This window comes from Schistocerca serialis, chromosome 2, assembly GCF_023864345.2.
Source record: "Schistocerca serialis cubense isolate TAMUIC-IGC-003099 chromosome 2, iqSchSeri2.2, whole genome shotgun sequence".
NCBI classification, from domain to species: Eukaryota; Metazoa; Arthropoda; class Insecta; order Orthoptera; family Acrididae; genus Schistocerca; species Schistocerca serialis.
Window position 1 is genome coordinate 352,779,766 of NC_064639.1, and position 23,112 is coordinate 352,802,877.

The window sequence follows — 23,112 nt, forward strand, 5'->3', positions numbered from 1 at the left end:
AAAGCCAAGTCAGCAAAAATCTCTGGATAAGGATGGACAAGGTGCAAGATAGGTGCCAGAGAAGTAACAACTCTTTTAAGAGATGAACATGATGATATCTTGGGCTACACAAAAAATTAGCAGAAAGCAGGAGGGTATTTCAAAAGATCTATAGAGGCATCTGTTATATTGCTAGAGAAGGCCGAAATGCACGCTATAAGCTCACGCAGGATGGCGTGAGGTCTGAAACAGGATACGTAATGAATGCTATAAAGAAAAGTACGTAGCTTCTGGAATACTTAACTTTAATCCATCATTTGTATGCATCGTTCTTGATGAGACATGCTTCATACGATAACTATCAATTGCTATGGCGCCTTGCTAGGTCGTAGCCATTGACTTAGCTGAAGGCTATTCTAACTATCTTCTCTGCAAATAAACGAGGCTTCGTCAGTGTTCCATCGCTAGCTAAGTCGTCCGTACAACTGGGGCGAGTGGTAGTCAGTCTCTCGAGACCTGCCGTGTGGTGGCGCTCGGTCTGCGATCACTGACAGTGGCGACACACGGGTCCGACATATACTAATGGACCGCGGCCGATTTAAAGCTACCACCTAGCAAGTGTGGTGTCTGGCGGTGACACCACAGCATCTACAATACCATGGAAGATGAGTGGGAATGAAGGATGAGAGATGACCTGCACCAGAAATTTGGAAATACACAAATTGGCCGAAAATTAGGGCACTAGAGGCTACAGTGGTTTGGCTGCATCCTTCAAGCTTATTCACACATCCCATATTGAATTATAGATTCTCAACCTGTTGGAAAATGCCCAAGGGGAATCCAAGAATGCGAGGGAAGAGTTGAGTGTCCCCCCCCCCCCCCCCCAAATCATCAGTTCCTGACTGATTTGATGTAGACTGCCACGAATTCCTCTCGTGTGCCAACCTTTTCCATATCTAAGTAGCTATTTCAACCTACGTCCATTATTATTTACTGGATGTATTCCGATCTCTGATGTCCTCTATACTTTTTACCCTCTACATCTCCCTCTACTACCATGGAAGTTGTTTCCTGATGACTTAACAGGGTACTATCATCCTGTTCCTCCTTCTTGTCAGTGCTTTCCATATATTCCTTTCTTCGTCTATACTGTGGAGGAGCTCCTCACTTCTTACCTTGGCAGCCCACCTCAATTTTCCTGAGAAGTAGTACCACATCTAATGCCTCAATTATATTTCATTCTGGTTTTTCAACAGTCTTTGTTTCACTAACATACAATGCTGTGCCCCAAATGTAAATTCTCAGAAATTTCTTCCTCACATTAAGACCTACCATTGCTACTAGTAGACTTCTTTTGGCCATGAATATATTATTTGCAGTGCTAGTGTGATTTCTATGTCCTCCTTGCTCCTTCCAACACGAGTTATTTTGTTGCCTAGGTAGCCTATATCTTAACTTCACCTACTTTTTAATCCCCAATTCTGATGTTAAGTTTCTCACTGTTCTCACTTCCACTACTTCTCATAACTTTTATGTTTCTTCAATTTACTCTCAATCCACATTCTGCACTCATTAGACTTTTACATTACATTCAACACATCCCACAATTCTTCTTCATTTTCACTAAGGATAGCAATTTCATCGGTGAATCTTATCACTGATATCGTTCCACCTTGAATTTTGATCCTGTTCCTGATCCTTTCTTTTATTTCCATCATTGTTTCTTCGCTGTACAGATTGAACGCTAGAGGAGAAAGATATCATCCCTGTCTTACACCCTTTGTAATGAGAGTGCTTCGTTCTTGGTCTTCCAATCTTATTGCTCTGTTGCTTCTTGTACATATTGCGTATTACCGTCTTTCCCTATGGCTTAGCACTATTTTCTTCTACAAACATCTTGCACTATTTTACATTGTTCAACATTTTTTCGTGTTGACAAATCCTATCAAAGTCTCTTGATTTTTCTTCAGTCATGTTTCCATTATCAATCACAACGTCAGAACTTTCTAAAGCCAAACTGATCATCATGTAACAGAACTTCAATTTTCTTTTCCATTCTTCTGTTTATTATTATTGTCAGCAACTTAGAAGATGCACAAGCTGTTTAGCTGATTGTGTGGTAATTCTCACACTTGTTGGATCTTGCTGCCTTCAGCATTGTGTGGGTGATATGTCTCCAAAAGTCTGATGGTATATCACATCTCATACATTCTACATATTAACATGACTAATCATTTTATTGTCACTTCTGCCATAGATTTTAGAAATTCTGATGGAATGTTATCTATCCCTTCTGCCTTATTTGATTTTAAGTCATCCAAAATTCTTTTGAATTATCACTCTAATACTGGATCTCCTGTTTCTTCCCTGTTGACTCCTGTTTCTTCGTCTAACACATAATCGGACAAGTCTTCCCACTTATAAAGGCCTCCAATGTACTCTTTAAACCTATCTGCTCACTCCTCTGCATTTAATAGTGAAATTTCCATTGCACTCTTAATGTTGCTGCCCTTGTTTTTAACCCCTGAGCAAGTTTGCCTATGTATATATTTTTCACCATTCCATTGTTGCTTTACAATTGCAAGCTCATACCTATTCCATCATTACTGGTTTCAGCTAACATAGTGATTTGGTGTGTTGTCATACATCCAAGTGAGCATCAGCAATATAGAATAAATAGTTAGCTAGGTAAGGAAAAATTTGCGATCTGTGCAAGAAATGACCCACAATGAGGCAGCTGACTATAAGATAATTAGTAATCGAATAAGCAGTTGGCTGGGGTCTCATGCAGTGTTTAATGCTTCAAGTGATCCCATTACTGTGGGGTAATGTATATGGTAACAGAGTAATATAATGAAAGTTTATTTTAAACAATGGGAAATCCAGGATGGAATGTAACAATATTATGAAAAGGAAGTTGCCACTCAGTATGTAGCGGAGACGCTGAATCGCATTTGCTTGAGAGTGTGTGTGTGTGTGTGTGGGGGGGGGGGGGGGTCTATTTTTGACGAAGCCCATAAAGAAAGCATTTCTTAAAATGTGTATAGAGCATGTTGCGCACCTGCTCGTTATGAAAAAGGTGCACCAGCTCAAGGGTTACTTTCACTGAAGATTGTTTTGAGTTTTCTATATGCTGAGTCAGTCTTTCCTACAATCATTTCTTTTTTGATTTCTCCACAATTGTCATGTAGCCATTTCCCCTTACCTTCCCTGCAATTACTATTTATTTCATTCCTAAGTAACTTGTAGTTAGCTTCCATGTGTTCCTATGTTTTTGTTTCCTTTTTAGAGATGTCCACTTCTCTTCATCTGAACTACCTACTGAGTTATTTATTTTTGAAATATCTATAGCCTAGAGAAATTCATGCCTGTCTCCTCATTCTTTAATACCTCCGTATCCCATTTCTGGGCACACTGATTCTTCCTAACAGTCTCTTAAATTTCAATCTACTCTACATCATTACTAAATTGTGTCTACATCTGTTCCTGCATGTGACATAATCTAATTGGAGTCTTTCTGTATCTCCCTGCCTATTCCAAGTACACCTCCTCCTCCTCCTGCTGTGATTCTTGAAAATAGTATTCACTCTCACTAGCTGAAGTTTATTTAGAACTCAATTAGGCTCTCTCTTCTACTCCTTCCCCTGCAATTGCATTCTAATTTCACTTGACTGTTAGATTTTCATCTCCCTGTATGTGCTAAATTATCTATTCAGTACCACCATATACTTTCTCTATAGATTCATCTTCTACTTGTGATGTTGGCATGTATATCTGAACTATTGTTGAGGGTGTTGGTTTGCTGTTGATTCAGATGAGAGTGATCCTATCACTGTACTGTTCGTAGCACCTCTCTCCCTGCCCTACCTTCCTATTAATAATTAATCCTATTCCCATTATACCATTTTCTGCTTTGTGTGCCATCCATTTCACTTCACTGACTCTCACTGTATCTATACCGAGCCTTACCATTTCCCTTTTCATATTTTCTAGCTTCCCTACCACATTCAAACTTGTGACAATCCATGCTCGAACTGTATAACATGACATTACCCTTTCGTTGTTTATTCAATCTTTTCCTCATGGTCACCTCCCCCTTGGCAGGCCACTCCCTGACATCCAAATGGGAACTAGTCCGGAATTTTCTGCCAATGGAGAGAGCATCACAACACTTTTTCAGTTACAGGTCACGTATCTTGTGAATTACATTGCGTGTCTTTAATGCAGAGGTTTCCACTGCCTTCCGTGTCCTCGTGCCATTGTGCATTGCTGATTCTTCCATCTTTTAGGGGTAGTTTCCCAACCTAAGGGCAAAAGAGTGCCCCGAATTTTCGAACACTCCCTTCGCCCTCTTTGACAAGCATGGCTTCTTATGTCAGACATGTTGATGATTTTTATTTAAAACTTAAGCATCGGCGAGATCTGAACCAGGCAAGCAGGACATTTTGACCTGATCGAGTATTAACAATCCTTAAACAAGTGGAACCAACAACGGTGGAATAGGAAGCTAAACTCTCACAATGATGGACTACCATTTACAGTAGAAATCTCCTCTGGTGTGACTTACTGATCCTTTTTTATTGTGCTTTTTGCAGTATGTTCTTTTATAATTTTTTATAATGTGCTTCTTTCATTTTGTAGTGTGGTTATTTCTTTTCTGCTGTAGGCATTAAAAGGCCCATTGATGCAATAAATAATAACGATGATGGTGACGAGGAAGAGAGGGAAACTGAATATATCACTATGAGAGACTTATTTTTGACAATTATGTTACTAAATAAAAACAACACAAAGAAAAAATAATTTCTATGATATTACAATACACAACTAGACCATATGGTACAAGCCAATATATATTTCTAAGTAGAACTGATACTGTACAGTCAATTATTATATCAAGGATTATTATTATTAATACGCCTACTACTGTTACAATCATTACTTATATCCTTCTGAAGTATCTGTAAACACTCCACTCTTTAAGCAGTGACTTTCAATCATGTCTGTTCTGTCACCTTCTTCATTAAGGTAGATTAATACATAAAAATAGTATGATCTCACCTTGAGGCAGTTTATTTGGAAGGCGCTGGGCAAGATTCTTCAGTAGTGCATCCTCTTTGTGGCGTACGGGGACATCTTCATATTCTGCTGCAGAGGAGATAATCTCCAGCAGACCACGGATTTTGGTCTTATTATTCAAGGACAAACTGAATAATTCAATAGTTGTGTAATTAATGTAATAATATGCAGCAATCATACCCAGATTCAGAGGTAAACAATCCATTTCATCTTCAATGCTAATGCATTTTGACTGTTCCAAATCATTCAGTGTATTCTCTACAAGCTCTGATAAATGGTCAGACAGATGCCTGTGAGTTACACCTTGCAAGTTATAGTAGTTTGGGTTCTGTGTTAGCCTACGGTATAAGAAAGTCCATGTTAAGTAGTCAACTGCATCTTGTTTGTTTTCAATTGTTTTTGTAACAATCTCAGCATTGAAATGGTCATGGAGACGATGATCAAGATGACTCTCAACTGGTAGTGATTCATTCAAAAATTTCTTAAAGAAATCTTTCTTGGAACTCTGACACATGAGAATGCACTTTGCGTCATCATCTTCCAATGGTCTATTTGCCCGTCCAACCATTTGCAATACATCTGTAATGGGATAATCTTCATATGCATGTATCTTTCCATTGTAAAACTGAGTGTCCATAATGACCACTAAATGTGCAGCAATATTCACACCCCAGCATAGATTTTTTGTGACTACTGCCACCTGTATTGCACCTGAGTCAAACAATTGTTCAACAAGCCTATGGTCTCCAGGAGTAAGGCCTTCATGTATGTATGCTACACCTTGTGATAATGTTTCACGAAGTGTTTTATCCTGCATGCGATCTAAAAATGGTTTGATATCTTCTTCCTCTGCATGGAAAAATCTATTTGGTTGTCCTTCGGCAGCTGTGAAAGTTAGGAGGTCAATAGCTGTCAAGCGAGCTTGTTTCCTGGTTGGTACAAACACAATAACAGGTTTGTGAGGACTGTGTTTTAAAATAGCATTGTACACTGGTTTTGCCATCGCGATAAGTCTCGAGGCATTGTGTGTAATATTGAAACCCTGCACATGAAGTTCCAGAGGTACTGGTCTAACGGATGGATGGAAATTGAATGTTGCATTTGCATTACATCCAAGCCACTGAGCAACATCTCTTGCATCTGCCAAGGAAGCTGACAATGCCACAATCCTGATTTGTTTTTCTATCTGAGATGATATGTACCGCATACGAGAACATACTACTTCCAAAGTTGGTCCATCTTCACCACCAATCAACTGAAGCTCATCGACAATAAATAATTGTATATTCTGCACATTTTTTCGCTGCTTCCATCGCCTTGACAGAACGTCCCATTTTTCTGCTGTACACACAATTATCTGTCCTTTTGCCAGGAGTTTTAAGTCAGTCCCAGTTTCTCCTGTAAGTAATACAACCTTTTTACCAAGTGACATACCAAATTTTTGTTGCCACTCCTGAAACACTAGTTCTGCTAAAGCTTCTTTTGGTACCAGATACACACATCGACCATCTGAATTCTGTGATAATAGTCTCAGAACTGCAAATTCTGCGATTGTTGTTTTTCCAGAACCTGTAGGAGCTCCAATGAAGATATTATCATCACTATTATAAACAGCATTGAAGACTTGGGTCTGAATTGGATTAAATTGTGGAAATCTGTCAGAATATAATGATTCAAACACATTGTTCCTGAGAGCAGATACAGGCAATGGCTGCAGGTCAAGAAGCTCTGTAGGTGGCAAGTTCTTTTCTGGCAAAATCAAATGTCTGAAAGAGACGGGAAGTTGTGTTTCAGCTCCAATCCACCTATCTGAGACAATTCGTAAGAAATACTGTGGCGGCAGAGGTTCAAATACTGGTACAAAAAATTTTACGAGATGCTCATCAGTTGAATATTTTGATTTCAAAAGAAAATATTCGTGATGAAGAATGACTTCAGAATCAACATCTTCAACAAGAATCCAAAATGCTTCTGATGCACCATGCAGCTTCTCGTCCCACTGGAAATCTGGAGTAATTGTCAATTCAACTCGAAGAGTAGATCGGGTAATAGGTTGAATGTGAGTGGATAGCTCAAGTTTTGGGAATTGGTGTACATATTTGTGAATGGTTTTTCCCAGCTTTGGAACTCGGATGAGTTCTCCTATTTCATTTGGTCCCAGGTCATACAATCTGAAAATAAAAAATAAAGCTTCTATGTAACGTGATTATGAAACATGAACTATATACTTGACAATATTATGAAAAAGATACCATTGCTAGTCACCACATGCAGGAGATGTTCAATCACATACAGGCACAACGAAAAGACAGCTATACATGTGTGCTTTCAGCCAAAAGGACTACTTCAATGTAGAAAACACACACATATTCATGCAGGTCCAAATCACACACGCATGACCACTGTATATTGTCACTGAGGCCGGTAGGCCTCAATGGCCAGAAACAGTGGCCATATGTGTGAGTTGTGCTTGCTTGAATGTGTGTGTGTTTTCTGCATTAGAAGAAGGTGTTTTGACCCTTTTGACCAAAAGCTCATGTGTATAACAGTCTTTTTGTTGTTCTGTCTGTGGCCCAATGTCTCCTCTATATGGTGAGTAGCAATCTATTATTTCCTAATACTATTTTATTCTATCCTGGCTTTTCCACTGATTTATACTATATATCATTCACATAAAATACATAACCACTACAGAATATAAATCACCAGATATTTAGGTTATCCAAGTTTGTTTGAAAGCTTAAAAAAACTAGGTAATTAGGATGTCTGAGTTATACTGATGGGGACAACACATTACTGGGAGAAATCACAATGAGAGTTCTGCACGTTTCAATCAAGGGCTCATTTGCGTTCTTGCTCATTTTGATTATCTACTGTTTTATTTGGCTCAGAAGGTAGAATTAGTTCTTTTTGCGGAAGATGTGAACATTGGTGTCAACAGAGAAAAGAGGAAACAATTTTGTCGTTCAATTTATTATTTCGTTTTGCACAAATGGCGTCACTTTGAATTCTGGAAAAAATAGCTTGTCCTGTTCTGTACTGTAAATAACATCACACCTTTTATGGATGCAGTGTACAAACAAATAATAATAAATACAGTAAAAACTTCTAAGCTTCGGATGCGCAGGAAAAACCATTAGCAGACCTGCTGTAACATTTATGTTCAGCCGACACTATCCCAAGGATAATAGCCAACACTGGAGATGCAAAAATCAGCAAGTTAACAAATTTTGCACATTTTGATTCACTGATGTCCTATAGGATGAAAATATTATTTTAACTCCTCACTTAGGCAAAAGGTATTCACTGCACAAGGGAAAGTAATCGGAATTGTGTACGGGTCCACATACACACATCGTGCAGGCACCTGTTTGAACAACTGAGTACATTAACCACAGTCTCACAGTACACTTACTCAGAGATGAGATTTGTCGCCAATAATCCAGAGCAGTTTGAGGGTAATATAGATATTCACGGTTACAATATGGAAAACAAAACGGTCTGTATTTCCTTCTTCTGAATCTAACTTTGACACAAAGCAAGCAAATACAGTCTTTCACTATCTGGCTACAGAAATAGAAGTCTGATAGACAGCTGGAGTGTTTTCAGATGTAGAAAATATTCATTAACCAAGCCGTTTTACACAGTACAGGAATTCTTGAACAGACTGAGAAGTCAATTACAAATCTACACACACTTAACACAAAAGTAAACTATTTAAAACACTGCTGAGAAGACATTATTAGGGCTTTAAAGTAAGACTGATTTTCACGCTATACAATGCATTTTAATAGTGAAGCAAACTTAAATTTCTTCGAAAGCAATAGGTTTACGGTTCAATACCTTTCTGGTGATGATGATGATTATTTATGGCAGAGGGCGCTAAACAGCTAGGTCAATAGCGCCTTTGCATTAATGTTATACCGAAGATTTTCACGATCTATGGAAGGAGATAATTAACTGGAAAACTACATTTGATTCCACCACAGAAAATGTAAAACAACCCCAAAAAGATGAGGTTCATAAAAGCCCGTAATAAAACCCCAGCGAGACACAGTGGGATAACTAAATAAAATCATGGAGAAAATACCTGTAAGGATGCTGTTAAAAAAGGGACAAAAACAATGGCTAGATGATGACAGAAATAATACGTGATCCAGTCACTTTGTGATGCATTAAGATCTCACATACCGAAGATTTTCACGATCTATGGAAGGAGATAATTAACTGGAAAACTACATTTGATTCCACCACAGAAAATGTAAAACAACCCCAAAAAGATGAGGTTCATAAAAGCCCATAATAAAACCCCAGCGAGACACAGTGGGATAACTAAATAAAATCATGGAGAAAATACTTGTAAGGATGCTGTTAAAAAAGGGACAAAAAACAATGGCTAGATGATGACAGAAATAATACATGATCCAGTCACTTTGTGATGCATTAAGATCTCACACCAAGTATTTTTGGAAGAATTCCGGACACCACACAAAATTTTAAGACACGAATGACACTCGCCTCCTTATCAGTCAAAATAGAGGGAAGACTCAGTTCAACCCTCAGATCATCATATAAAACACGCTCAGTTAACAGATGTCGTACTGACAGCTATGTCCCGCATCTCTGACAGACTGGGGGCTCCTCCCGACGTAAGAGGAAGCCAGGTGTCAGTGGACAAGCCAGGTGTCAGTGGACAATGTCCCACTCTAAGATGAGTAAGTCCTACTTCTTCACACCGTCGCGAGCAGAAGGAGGTGATCCATGGTCGCACTGAAGTCTTGATGGAAGGTAGTTTATTGTTTCTCACTTCTAGCCCACCAACATATGGTCTTCCTAGTCACAAATGAAGTGAGCCTGCAGAGGGACTGAACAGCGGGCAGCAGGAGGAAGAGAGCAAGCCTCCTTAGCAGCAGCATCAGCGAGTTCGTTTCCCTGGATGCCCATGTGCCCTGGAACCCAGCAAAAAATGATTTCCTTGTTTTGCCTGTGCAAGAGGAGGAGAGCGTCCTGCACTTGTTGAACCATCCGATCTACTGGGTACATCTGTCCAACAGCGAGAACGGCACTTTGAGAATTGGAGCAGATGATAAATTTTTTGTCACGGCGCCGTCTCATCTGCTCCACTGCCCTCAGGACAGCAAACAATTCCGCGTAATAAACTGAAAACTGCTCTGGGAGCCCTATCCAGAGGACAGTGTCGGGGAACACAACAGAACAACAGGAAACATCTCCCTGCTTAGAACCATCTGTGTAGATGGTAATAAAATCTGGGTGGCTAAGTAAAATTTTATTAAATTTAATTTTAAAAACATGGTCTGGGGTACAATGCTTCTTGTAAGCAGTCAGTTCTAAAAGCAATCTAGGCCTTGCTAGTAACCAGGGGGATGCTCTACTCCACCCCTGGCTTTGGACCTTAATGCCCCCCACCTGTAATAATTCAAGACTCTCCCTTGCACGGATCCCAAATGGCCGTCTTGCTTGTGGTCGATGATCGAACAGCCGTTCCACTGGCAGCTGAACAATGTAACTGGATGCTGGCGATGTAGGAGCAGACAATGACCTATTTTCTTGGCATACCACGAGAAGAAGATGTTGAATAGACAGCGGAGGCTCACCATCATCTGCACACAAACTAAGAACAGGGCTCGTGCGATAGGCCCCTGTTGACAGCCTAATACCATCGTGGTGAACTGCATCTAGCATTTTAAGGTATGAAGGCCTTGCTGACCCATACATCTGCCATCCGTATTCAAGCCGGGGTCCCATGAAGGCCTTATAAAGTTGTAGCAGATGCACTCTGTCAGCTCCCCAAGACCTATGACTGACACATTTAAGGATGTTTAAGGCCTTGAGACATCTCAGATCTCAGTTTCAGTTCTTTAATGTATGGCAACCATGTTAATTTCTCATCAAAGATAAGACCCAGATACATCACCTTTTCCTTAAAAGTGAGATCTGTGTCCCCTAGTTTTAAAATGGGCAAATTAAACAGACAGCGGAAACGATTAAAAGCAACACAAACTGTTTTATCTAATGAGAATTTAAAACCTGTGGTGCGAGACCATTCCTCCAACCGCCTGATCATCAGTTGCAATTGCTGGGTAGCCGTGGTGAGGCTGGAGGATGCACAAAAGATGGAGAAGTCATCTACAAATAAGGAACATAGTACTGGACGTCACACTGTGGTTGTAATGCTATTGATTGCGATAGTGAAAGCCGTGACTCTTTAAGACACTCCCTTGAGGGACAGCATTCTCCTGCTTAAAATCGTCAGACAAGACATTCCCAACCCTGTATGTAAAATATCTGTCCGAGAGAAAGGACTGTATGAAGGTCGGTAGACGTCCACGGAATCCTCACTGATGGAGCTGCGACAAAATATTATGCCTCCGGGTAGAGTCGTAGACCTTTTCCAAATCGAAGAAAACACTGATAAGGTATTGCTTATGAAGGAAAGCTTGTTGACTAGCAGCTTCGAGCAGGGTCACGTTATTAAGAGTGGAGCGATACCTCCTGAACCCACATGGGAGGGATTGAGTAGGGACCTGGTTTCCAGAACCCACACTAAACACCGATTGACCACACACTCCAGTGTCTTTCCTACACAGCTTGTCAGGCTAATACTACAATAACTACCAGGGTCTCTCCGATCCTTACCTGGTTTTAAAATTGAGATTAAAATAGATTCCTTCCACGAGTTGGGAAAGTCACCAGTTATCCAAATTTTATTGAAGAGCTGAAGGAGGACTTCATTCGACCATCAGTCCAACTATTGTAACATGCTGTAGGTTATCAGGTCGTTTCCAGGGGTCGTATCACAAGCAACTGACAATGCAGAATCCAGCTCCCACAGGCTGATTGTACTCTTCCATGCTGGTGGAATGGAAATCTAGATCAGTCTTCTCCTGTGCCTCCCGATATTGACGGAAGGTGGGACCCTGGCTGGAAGTGGCCGAATGGTTTTATACGATTCAGTCATTATCTGAGCTATATCCGTTGTCGATGTTACGAGAGACCCCTGTATTCGTACAGCTGCTATTGGCAGTCGAGAGTTGTACCTTGAGATCCTCCTAATGGCTTCCCATAGTTTAGATGCAGGTGTGGACCTATTGATGGAGTTCAGGAACTCTTTCCAAGACCTCTGCTTACTCTCCTGAATTATTCTCCTCGCCTTTGCACGTGCTATTCGAAAGTTTGCAAGATTCTCACCTGTAGGGCATCAATTGAATCTGCACATTGCTGCCCTCCTGTTCCTAATTGCAAAGCAACACTCATTATTCCACCAAGGGACAGGTCGCCTCCTCGGCACTTCCACAGACTTTGGGATGGATGCATCAGCAGCATTGTGAATCACAGCTGTAATGTGATCCACCCAGTCCTGGATACCATCACATTGCTTGAAAACAGCAAACTACTTGTAAAGCATCCAGTTAGCCTTCTTGAATAACCATCTCTGTGGCTTTCTTTCAGGATCTGTTACATCAGGCAGATGGATCCAGACTGGGAAATGGTCACTACCATGGTCATCATCCACTGCCCACTGAGCAGTGTCCCCAAGAGAAAGTGAGCAGGAGGAGAGGTCTATGGCTGTAGACGAACCTGCAGCAGTGCTAAAATGTGTGGCTTGACCCATGTTCAGCAGTATAAGATCTGTTTTGTGTAGCATATCCTCAAGTACCCGACTCTTGGGGCATGTGGTGTTAGAACCCCATAGTGCACTGTGTGCATTGAAGTCCCCCAAAAGGAGAACGGGTCGGGGTAGTTCATTAAGATGAGTGAGGTCCCCATTATCAAGAGGCTCATGGGGTGGTAAGTACACAGAGCTCACTGTCAACATGGACCACTATCCGAACAGCAACCACTTGTAGTGTTGTTGTTGAGGGAATAGGTGAGGAGAGAAAAGTCCTTTACGAACACTGCAAACTCACCTTTTGCCCTGTCACCAGTAAGGTCGTCGTTTCTATAAAGGTGATAACCTCCAGGTACAGGTGTGTCATTCTCTTTAAAATGAGTCTCTTGAAGGCAGGGGCAAAAGGGTCTGTCCTGTACAAGGAGTCTCAGTTCTGCCAGATGAGTCCTGTATCCATTTATATTCCATTAAAGTGTGGGAGCCATTTCGTCAATGTGGTCTTGATTTACCCCTGTCTTTGTGCCAAGGTGGTGAGGCGCTTGTAGAGTGAGGTGGGGTTTTGGGGCTGACTGGGTCTGGTGATGAGGCATCAAAATCCATGAAGTCCTCATCATCAGTCAGACGTGCCAGAATGACATCTGATGGAGCCCGGATCAGCTTTCGACCTGAATGTTGGGATCCTTTCCCTGCACCCTTTCCCAGCAAGGATGAGGGGGAAAGGCGGCGGTGAGAGCCACTTTTCTTCAAAGAAACTGGGTGTTGAGGGACACACTGCTTTTGGGGTTCACTGCGGAAGCATTACTGGTCTTTTCAATTGTAGCTGTTTGAATTGCTATGTATTTCAGTTTACTTCGGCACATACAGGCACAAGTACAGGTGCTAGAGATGGATAGGGAACATTGGAGGTCGTGTCAGTCGAAGCATTGAACTTACTAACGGGTGTCTGCACCGACGAAGCATAGGAAGTGGCAAAGACGGGGTTTCATCCCCTGATAGTCCTTTTTGGCTTCTGTGTATGGGATCCACTTGGTCACTTTGATTCCCTGAATTTTGCGGTCCTCTGCAAAAACAGGGCAGGCTCGGCTCCAGACCGGGTGGCTTCCAGAGCAGTTAATACAGACTGCTGAAGATGGACAGTCCGCCCTAGCTTCATGGGCTGCCTTTCCATACTTCCCACAAGTCGCTTCGCCTCTGCAACTCAGTGTTGCATGGCCAAAATGTTGGCATTTGAAGCATCGCATAGGGTTAGGTACATAGGGCCGAACCCTAAGTCGGAGGAAACCTGCCATGATGTGTTCAGATAGCGTTGGAGAATTGAAGGTCACAATAAAAGTGGCAGTCTTCTCAGTCTCTCCATTGTTCTTGTGTGTCCTTTGTTCCACATCTATGATCCCCTGTGGTCCCCATTCTTGTCTCAGTTCAGCAATGTCTATATCCATAATATCACTGCAGGTTACCACACCTTCGCTGGAGTTAAGGGAGTTATGAAACTCAACAATGATGTCATACTCACTCAATTTCAGTGACTTCTTAAGGAGTTCCACCTGCTTTGCCCGGTGTCTCAACAAGCGAGGAACCATCGCGCAACCACTTAATAGACTTTAGCGTACCAACCAGCCCTTCTAAGCCTTTATGGATATAGAAGGGGGACACTTTTTCAAATGTCCCCTCCTTCCTCTTAATCACTACAAAGACATTATGATTCATGACTCATTGAGCCCCGTTACTGACAATAAGTTGATTATCAGAAGGACTAGCCTCCCTCATTCTTTTTGATGAATGATTGTGAGGACTCCCAGGTAGTACACCCTTCCCGCTGGGAGGAGAAGAAGATTTCGAGGGATCCAGCTCGGTCCCACGAGCAGCTAGGGAAATAAGGGTCCACTCAGACAGAGCCCTGTGTGCCTAAGTAAGCCTTATACAACTGAGGTGCAGCAGGTTCCCAAAAGGTTGCCCGCTAACAACTGATCCACCTCAACAACCATGCATCTCATCAGTGTGCAGCACACCTTGAGACTGAGTTTTTTTTTTTTTTACAAAAGTTTGTTCCATCCTCGCAATCCAGGCGGTCAAGCCAAGATCCCCATTCCCTGTGACACACAACCTTCCACCACCGCACCGCACGTTGGTGACTGAAGCATGCCCAGAGCTTACGGTGACAGAGGACTGGCGGCGCTTACCAGTCCCCAGCTCAGGAACCCTGGGATCACCAAGCCCGTACCCAGCAAATGAATGCTGAGCCCCTGGGGGCAATAGCTTTCTGGCAGAGATGAAATGGCACATTCACTTTTCAAAGAACTACCAGACACGTGATAGGCACTTATCATTTTGATTTTGAAGATTTGAAAACCATAAGGCTAAATCAAAATTACCACAGTGAGAAACAGAATTCCTATAACTGTGTGTCACATTAAAGTGCTTCATTCTAACATCCAGCTTTCTGATCACAAGGAGCAATGAGAAGGCATTGTATGAATCGCAAAGCAGATGAGAAAAGACAATTGTGAGCATCTATGTGTAGACACTACCTGCCTAACAACACCTGAAGATGATAACTGGGTTGTTCATCAAAACACCATGCAGAAAAATGGAATCGACATCTCAGCTGAACACCCAAAAGCACATCATAAATACCTACAGACAAGGACAGGAAAAAAATCAGTTTATCTTCTGCCCACTTTGGTGTTGTTTCCTGATGGCTTAATTTTCAGTCTTATAACATCAATCCCCTCATCAAAGAGATCATGGCTGTACCTGTACTCCAGGAGCTATTCCAATTCAGTAAGAAAATATTCAAAACATGCATGATGCATGTTGCTCGTGCTCTGTTGGAAACAATGCACAAAGGAAAGTATGGAATTCAGCTGAAGCTTTGAAACTTCTCTCACCAGCTCATTGGGCTAGAGCACTAAGAAGTTTTGATAGTGTGATAAAGAACAAAGAGTCTATACTAGAATACATTGTTTCTCCTTCAGTTTATTTCAATAACACAGTAAGAAGTTCTGTTCTGAAGAAGGGTAGATGGGAGAAACTTGGACACGCAAGTCCCTTACTATGACCAGTGTCTATTGCAATTATTCCACTTGGAGCAAACAATGACCTGTTGTGTCAGATGTGCATCATCACTTTCCTAAAACTGCAGTAAGGTGGACCGCCTTAAAAACAACTGCTTCATGCTGCCTTAAAAACAACTGCTTCCTGCTATCTCCAGAAAACCAGCAATGTACTACATCTGCAATTACAAACACAACAAAATCCATCTGCAACCCTATCCATGCTACAGCAAATTTGTTAGTTCCATGGTACAAAGGACTAAAACAAGACTGGCAAATATGTGACTTGCATTAGTTTGGCTCGCACGTTTACATGAATTTTGGAGGCGTTATTAAACAGTTAGGCTATTCTATGCATTGTATGAATCGTGGTGAGTGCCTATTGGCATATTTGCATTTGATGCTGAAAATCTGTTAACCTGGAACTGCATTTAACCCTTTAAGTGCTCTGGACATGTTAACACGCACACCTTGTACCTGTCCCTGTGTGCTCTGAACATCTTTACGCACGCCACCAGTCCTAATACCTCATACTCTGAACGTTTCTACGCCTAGACACGTTCAGAGTACCAGGTAGAAGGACTGGTGGCGCACGTAAGCACATTCAGAGCACACAGGAACAAGTATAAAGGCACACACGTTAACACGTCCAGAGCAGTTAAAGGGTTAAAATGATAACTGTCAAACACCGTGCAGTGTTGCCAATGGCCACTCTGGAGTTGAGCTGACACAGGAAGCCAAGTTCACACCACCCGACATCCCCGAAGTTGCTGCACATGTGAAGGATGAGTTGTGTGCCGCACCGCAGTCAGAAAACATGACTTGGCTCATACAAATCATTACTGCTGCTGCCACAGCCACAGTGATGGCCAAACTACAGGAGACTCTGAAGATAAATGCAAGTGAGATCTGTGCTCTCAACAAATCTTTAAAATAAATTGAGGATAGGAGATGACTGCTCGAACAGAAGCTGATCAAGAAATCTCATGAAGTTGAACAAATACCAGCAACACAATCATCTCAGACTGCTCTGGATTCCTGAGAACAGCAGAGGGAATAGCGACAAATTAGTGATCCATTTTGCCAAACAGAATCTTTGCCTGCAGGTGACACTAAATGCCACCAGGCAGAAGTCACAGTGTGGTGTAAGACACCAGGATCTTCAAAACCTAGACCCAAAATAGTGATGTTTGCACAGTCACAGTCTATCATAACAGTTGCAACACTCTGTCCTGTTTTTCTTATCAGCAGCGATAGCAGCACCCCAAATGGCCAGAAAGCAACATCTCTGAGTATGATATTGGATAAGTGTAAATACAAATGCTTATAATGAGTTGCAACATAGTTTTACAATAGCGAGTGTTTGTAGTGACATAAAAATCGACAATAACTAAAATATGACACCATGTTTGTCGTTATTTAGAAATACATGTTTATATTCTCTTGCTTTCAGCAGAATATGCTGCAAATATACACATACTGGGAAGTATTTTTTCTTGATAAGCTGTAGCTTATGTCATTGAATTAGGGTGATTCAGTTGTTTTTACATTATTTTGCAATAACTTATGTCTCTCTATAATTTACTAATGCACGGAACACAAAAATATAATGACAATGTCCTTCTTTAAGTAAAAAAAACTAAGAACAAATAGTATCCTTACAACAAATTAGTGTGTGTGCTTCCTCCCCACTTGGAACACTCGTGTCGCTCAAGCTGTCAAATGGTAACAGACGGTGTCATAACTGTATGTATTAGGCTGTGGTATAGCACAGAAGAAGATCTGAAATCTTCAGAGCGAAGAAGAAATTCACAGTCAGGTTCAACGATACATGAGGACCTCACTTCTGAAAGGGTAAAGGTTTCGAACAGTGGAATCTCGAGATTTGGGCTACAAAAGGTGTGGAGAAACAACATCAGAATAATGGTTAAGACCGAAAATGGGAAAAGATCAGTATGCAATGGAGATGAACTTGAATGCCTGTGCTTTAGGAACTTAAAACATGTCAATTCTTGCTGCCTCTAGTTTGTGCGTTTATCTTTGTGTCTATTTTGAGGAGAAACAATTTATTTCTGCAATGCTTACCTTAAAACAGTTTCCTGCTATTATCACTTGTTTGTTTAGATTTACTTTTAGTATTCATTATAAATTTTATGTTGAATTCTCATACTTACAATACCAATATAAGTCATTATTTCACTACTCTCATAGGACTCTGATTCACGAGATTAATTTACCATCTTTCTTCCATTTTTATTTAGCAATTTTATCATATTACTGTTGTTAACCATCATTAGAACCATTAATAATAACCCATATTTTTATTCTGTTTATCTTGCATTCGATACTCCTCTCTCCCAGCTGGCTGTTCAACGACTGGTCCAATACCTCCCTTCTTCCTGAAGATATCTGCTGCTTTTCTCTTCCGAGAACCTCCCCCACCGCAGAGTGCTCAGGTATACACTGTTCCCCAATTCTCACTGGTCCAGAGCCGCTAATGTCTAGTAGTGGCATCCTTGTAAGCTTTGCACCCGCATACACAAGCTACATATTGCACACGGAAATGTCCAATCTCTGCCAGCTCATATTGATGAGTTCTATCATGTATTTCAAGACATAGACATTCATGTAATACTTCTGTAATAGAGCTGATTCAAACCAAGTATTCTCACTATTTCAGTTCATCTAGACAGCTACATCTTTCTAAAACAAGACAAATGTAACCAAAGGGAGGTTGGCGCAGGAACACACATATACTCTTAAGTTATCACCTACTGTGCTACATACATCCAACAATAATGAAGATAAACAAGTGGAATATATGTTCACAGAGATCAGATCCCATAATAGAAACTGTCTGATACATATCCTCTACAAATCTCCTAAAGTAGGCAAATTTGCATGTTTCGATACTGCTTCTTCAAGTCTCAAATCAAGAGACGAGCATATAATTATAGCTGGTGACATTAACATAAATTTTCTGCACAATAGGCCATCCAGTATGAAATTTAAGTGGATGCTTTCTTCTTGAAAACATGTCTATTTCAGTTTGCTCCCACCCAACATACAAACAGTAGTCCACTCTCACAGATACATTTTCAATAAAAACCCCAAACAGAGTAATTTTTACCTCTCAAATATCTCCACTGGCATGCCCACCCCGACATAATTTTCATGACATACTCAGTAGAATGTCCCAGAAAGAACTGCAACAAGCTACTCACCGAGATGTCAGAGTCACTAATTTATCTGAACTTGCAACTGAGGCACAAGAAATAGTTTGGAGGATGTCTTCTACTCCATTCTTGGACATGAACAAAAAGCTTCATGTATTTGCTAACAAACGTACGCAACTGTATGATAAATATAGCCCTTTAAAGACCAGAAAAGTAAGAAGGAAACCTATTGCTTGGCTAACTGAAGACCTGAAACAGCTCATGAATCTCAGAGATGCTGCACATTGGCCACACAAAATTTTCATATCTTCAAGCAGAACAGAACCAGTCAAGCTGTGAGAAGTGCAAAACTCGGGCAATACCTTGACTGACAACAGAAATAGACCAACTGGCCTATGGAAAAATCTGCCTGGTCTTGGTATAGGCATAGTAAAAGCTGCAGCTTATCATACTGTCCCAGGTACTTCACATTATCAGTAACCACAACTGTAACACAAATGAAATGGAGTCTCACTGATTACTTTTTATGGGAGTAGGGACTGTAGCCACAAAAAATTCTAACGCATGTGACTTGCAATGCCATCAAAAAGATCTTGTGTATCAAACCAGCATCTACTGGACACAAAGGCATCACAGTCCAAATGATGAAGCTTATTACTGACCCACTACTGATCCCTATAACAAGGATCTTCAACCACTCCTTAACCACAAGTGTTTTCCCTGAGGCCAGGAAACAAGGACTAATTATGCCCCTACCTAAAAAGGACATTGCCACAGCACCCTTCAATTACTGAGCTATTTCCATTCTTCCTTGTCCAAGCCTTGGAATACATAGCGCACAACCAGTAAACAAGCTACCTCAACCAGCCTACTAGATGAATACCAATCACACTTGCATAAACATCACAGCACATCTGCCTTAATAAAGGTAACAGATGCCAGATGCTTGCTATGAATGCACAAGAGGAACCTCTCATGTGCTTCTTAGATGTCAGCAAAGCCTTTGACACTGTCAACTTCGATATTTTACTTGCCAAACTTAGCAGCCTAAATTTCTCGCTAAGAACAATGCAATGGTTTCACTCAGGTCTGGTGGCTCGCCAACAATGCGTCATAATCAACTCCATAAAGTCAAAATGGAGGCAGGTAGTATCAGGTGTCCTCCAGAGTTCTGTATAAGGTCCTACACTCTTTTCGTTGTACATAAATGATGCGTCATCTGTTTTGTTCTACTGCAAATACCAAATGTACACTGATGACCTCCAGTTTTATCTAAGTGCAACCAATAAACCTAGAGACAGCAATTGGGAGTCTCAATAACCTGTGTACACTATCAAAATGGGTGCAAGATATATATAGGGTTAAAGCTCAACCCATCCAAAACCCAAGCACCACTGGTTGGTCATTCTAGGCTTATTAGCCTGAATTATTGGGAATCCCTACCAGCTTTAACACTAAATGGGAAAAACAGCAACTTCTCTCCTTCAGCAAAGAGTCGAGGAGTAATAAGAGACAAAAATCTAAAATCGGATGAGCACATAACTACAATATGCAAGATAGCACCAACATCTCTCCACGCGTTAGAAAAATATAAAAAGCTCTTCCCTCCTGAGAAAGGAACTTGTACAAATGCTTATACTTTCATTTTTTGATTACACTGACCCGGCAAGGTGCGCGCACACACACACACACACACACACACACACACACACACACACACACACACACACACACAGAGAGAGAGAGAGAGAGAGAGAGAGAGAGAGAGAGAGAGAGAGAGAGAGAGAGAGGGAGGGGGGGGGGAAGGGGGGGGGGTAGTGACAACAAAAATTGTGGATTTAGCAAAATTAACTTACCTCTCCCAGGGGAAATTTTTCTTCTCAATTTTTTTCACTATTTCTTCAGGCATTTTACGGAACTGTCTAAGAGGTGACATAGACTGCCACATTCGCCTGTCAACCATCTTACATAATGACAAAGCTTTATCTGCCAACTGTGCCCAACCACGGTACAACACTAAAAATCAAAAAAGTAATTAGGTTTCCACACATAAAAAAAGGTATTTTTTGTTATGAAGACGTCAATTCTTGGCACAATTTTCTAATACAGTCTAGTTCTAGAAAAAAGGGGGGGGGGGGGGGGGAAGAAAAGATGTAAGCAGATTCAGAAAATTCATGGTGGAACTGTAAATTAAATGCAGCATGAGAAAATAATGCACAGTTCTCAACACTGATACAGCAGTAGGAAACTGAGTATTTAATACATAAAACGAATGAGTAATGAATGAGTTGGAGATAAATCTGGCAATAATGAATTGATGAGAGGGTATAGATGCATTAATTAACAGTTTCAAATACATTAAAAGATAGTATGACTAAAGGAGACACAACAAAAGAATGATTATCCAATTATGTTACAGACAAGTCCCAAAGAAATGCAGATGCCCGGTTTCTACAAGTTACACTGGTAATAATACACAATGATACAAGAATAAGTTCATAGTAGCCAAAGGTGATACACAAAATACAAACACAAACCAAATGGCGTCAGTTCTTCAAGAAAATAACTAATGAATGAAAAAATAGAAGTAGTTTAGAGAATGCAAATCCTGACAGGAATGGGTAAAAAGTAGAAAAAATGTACTTTACAAGAAAGAGTTAAACAGAAATTAAAAAAGGTGCCATAATTACGTTTCAGATTCACGGTGGGGGAAGCTGCAGAAAGAGATATGAATACTGATGGAAAATATTTCTAGATTCTGAAAATATGACACTAAAATCCAATAAACATCACAGAAAATTACCTATTTCAAAAATAGCACGCATCAGCCGTGCAGCTGACTGTGTAACATACACCATATCTGACATTAAAGCAAATCCTTCAAGTTTCAGCTGAGAGATGTATGCTTGCAGGAGCACATTAACTTTTGCACTAGGTTCTTCTATGCTCTCCTGTGTACATAAAAAAAATCAGACATATTAAAATGCTTATAATACTATCAAATACAATGCAGTGATTATACCAGAATTCAAAGACACATTTGAAACCTTTGTGTTAAATATGGAGTTTCACTCACTCAAATCACACTGCACAAAATATTCTGGGAAGAAAAGCATGTACTACAGTACGTAACACATAGAAAATGCTGTGATTTATCTTTTCAAATGATTATTCTTCTTATGTGCCGAGTTCTTCATTGAAATAATGTAAAACATACCTTAATTGGGATGGGTACTCGTTCCATGAGCTTCTGTAACTCCAGTTTCTCTTCTTCACGAACTGTGATATTCTTGAACTCTCCAGACAAAGAAAACACCCTAAAAGAAAGGTTATTCCATTAAAATGTGTCAAAATCGAAAACTGTGGGACAGTTATGTAACAGTAATTATGAATCAGGAAGCATGCCACTGTAATTCTGTAAACACTATAAAACATATTTTTTTCCCTACTCCCCCCAACAGTAGTTCAAAATGGTTATAAATTGCCAATAATCATAAACCTCACATCTGCGGGTAGAATTACCTGAAAAGTTCAATTTCACTGAGGGTTGGCTTTAGAAGCTGATTATATGTTGACATTGTTTCATGTGTACAATAGTAATGACTTGAAATTCGACCAAGTTCAGTTACCTGCAAAACATAGTACAAAATTACTATTCATTGTCTCATTTAAACATTGAGGTCCTTTGATATGTCATATTTACAGCTTATTTTAGTGAATAAAATTATAGGGATATACCTGAAAGTGACCTGTTTTCCTATCATATTTTATAAGACCACTACGATCCAAATGTAAAGCTGCCGTGTGGATGAGATTTGCCCTGTGTTGCACAAGTAGTGGATCTTCCTTCACTGTATCATGGGAGATACCATACAGAGTTGGAGCTCGTAAAAGCCTAAAACAAACCACTGAATTATAATTTTCACAATTTAACTATTTAAAATAACAACAAAGTAGTTACAAGATTCATTCCTAATAATTTTGAGAGAGAAATGCAAATTCCAGTATTTATAAAAAAAAAAAAGAGTTGTCAAATATACTCAGATACTTTCCTCTAAGTTGTATGTATTGATATAAATATGTAAAGACCCATGTTTGGCTGGCTTGGGAAACTTGTTGGGTAACATTTTGTGACTGGAATTATCAAAAGGATAGTTGCTACTCACCATATAGCGAGGATGCTGACTGGCAGACA

General features: G+C 40.5%; 1 protein-coding gene across 1 annotated transcript in view; it reads right to left on the reverse strand.

Moving 5' to 3' along the window:
* LOC126457167 (putative U5 small nuclear ribonucleoprotein 200 kDa helicase) overlaps nt 1-23,112 on the reverse strand; it is a 108,664-nt gene that overhangs the window by 11,057 nt on the left and 74,495 nt on the right. The window contains exons 17-22 of the mRNA XM_050093249.1: nt 22,656-22,812; nt 22,440-22,546; nt 22,135-22,234; nt 21,721-21,868; nt 20,774-20,933; nt 5,041-7,229 (exon numbers count right to left, since the gene is read on the reverse strand). Of these exons, the coding sequence (XP_049949206.1) occupies nt 5,041-7,229; nt 20,774-20,933; nt 21,721-21,868; nt 22,135-22,234; nt 22,440-22,546; nt 22,656-22,812 (2,861 nt within the window). The remainder of the gene's footprint in view (nt 1-5,040; nt 7,230-20,773; nt 20,934-21,720; nt 21,869-22,134; nt 22,235-22,439; nt 22,547-22,655; nt 22,813-23,112) is intronic.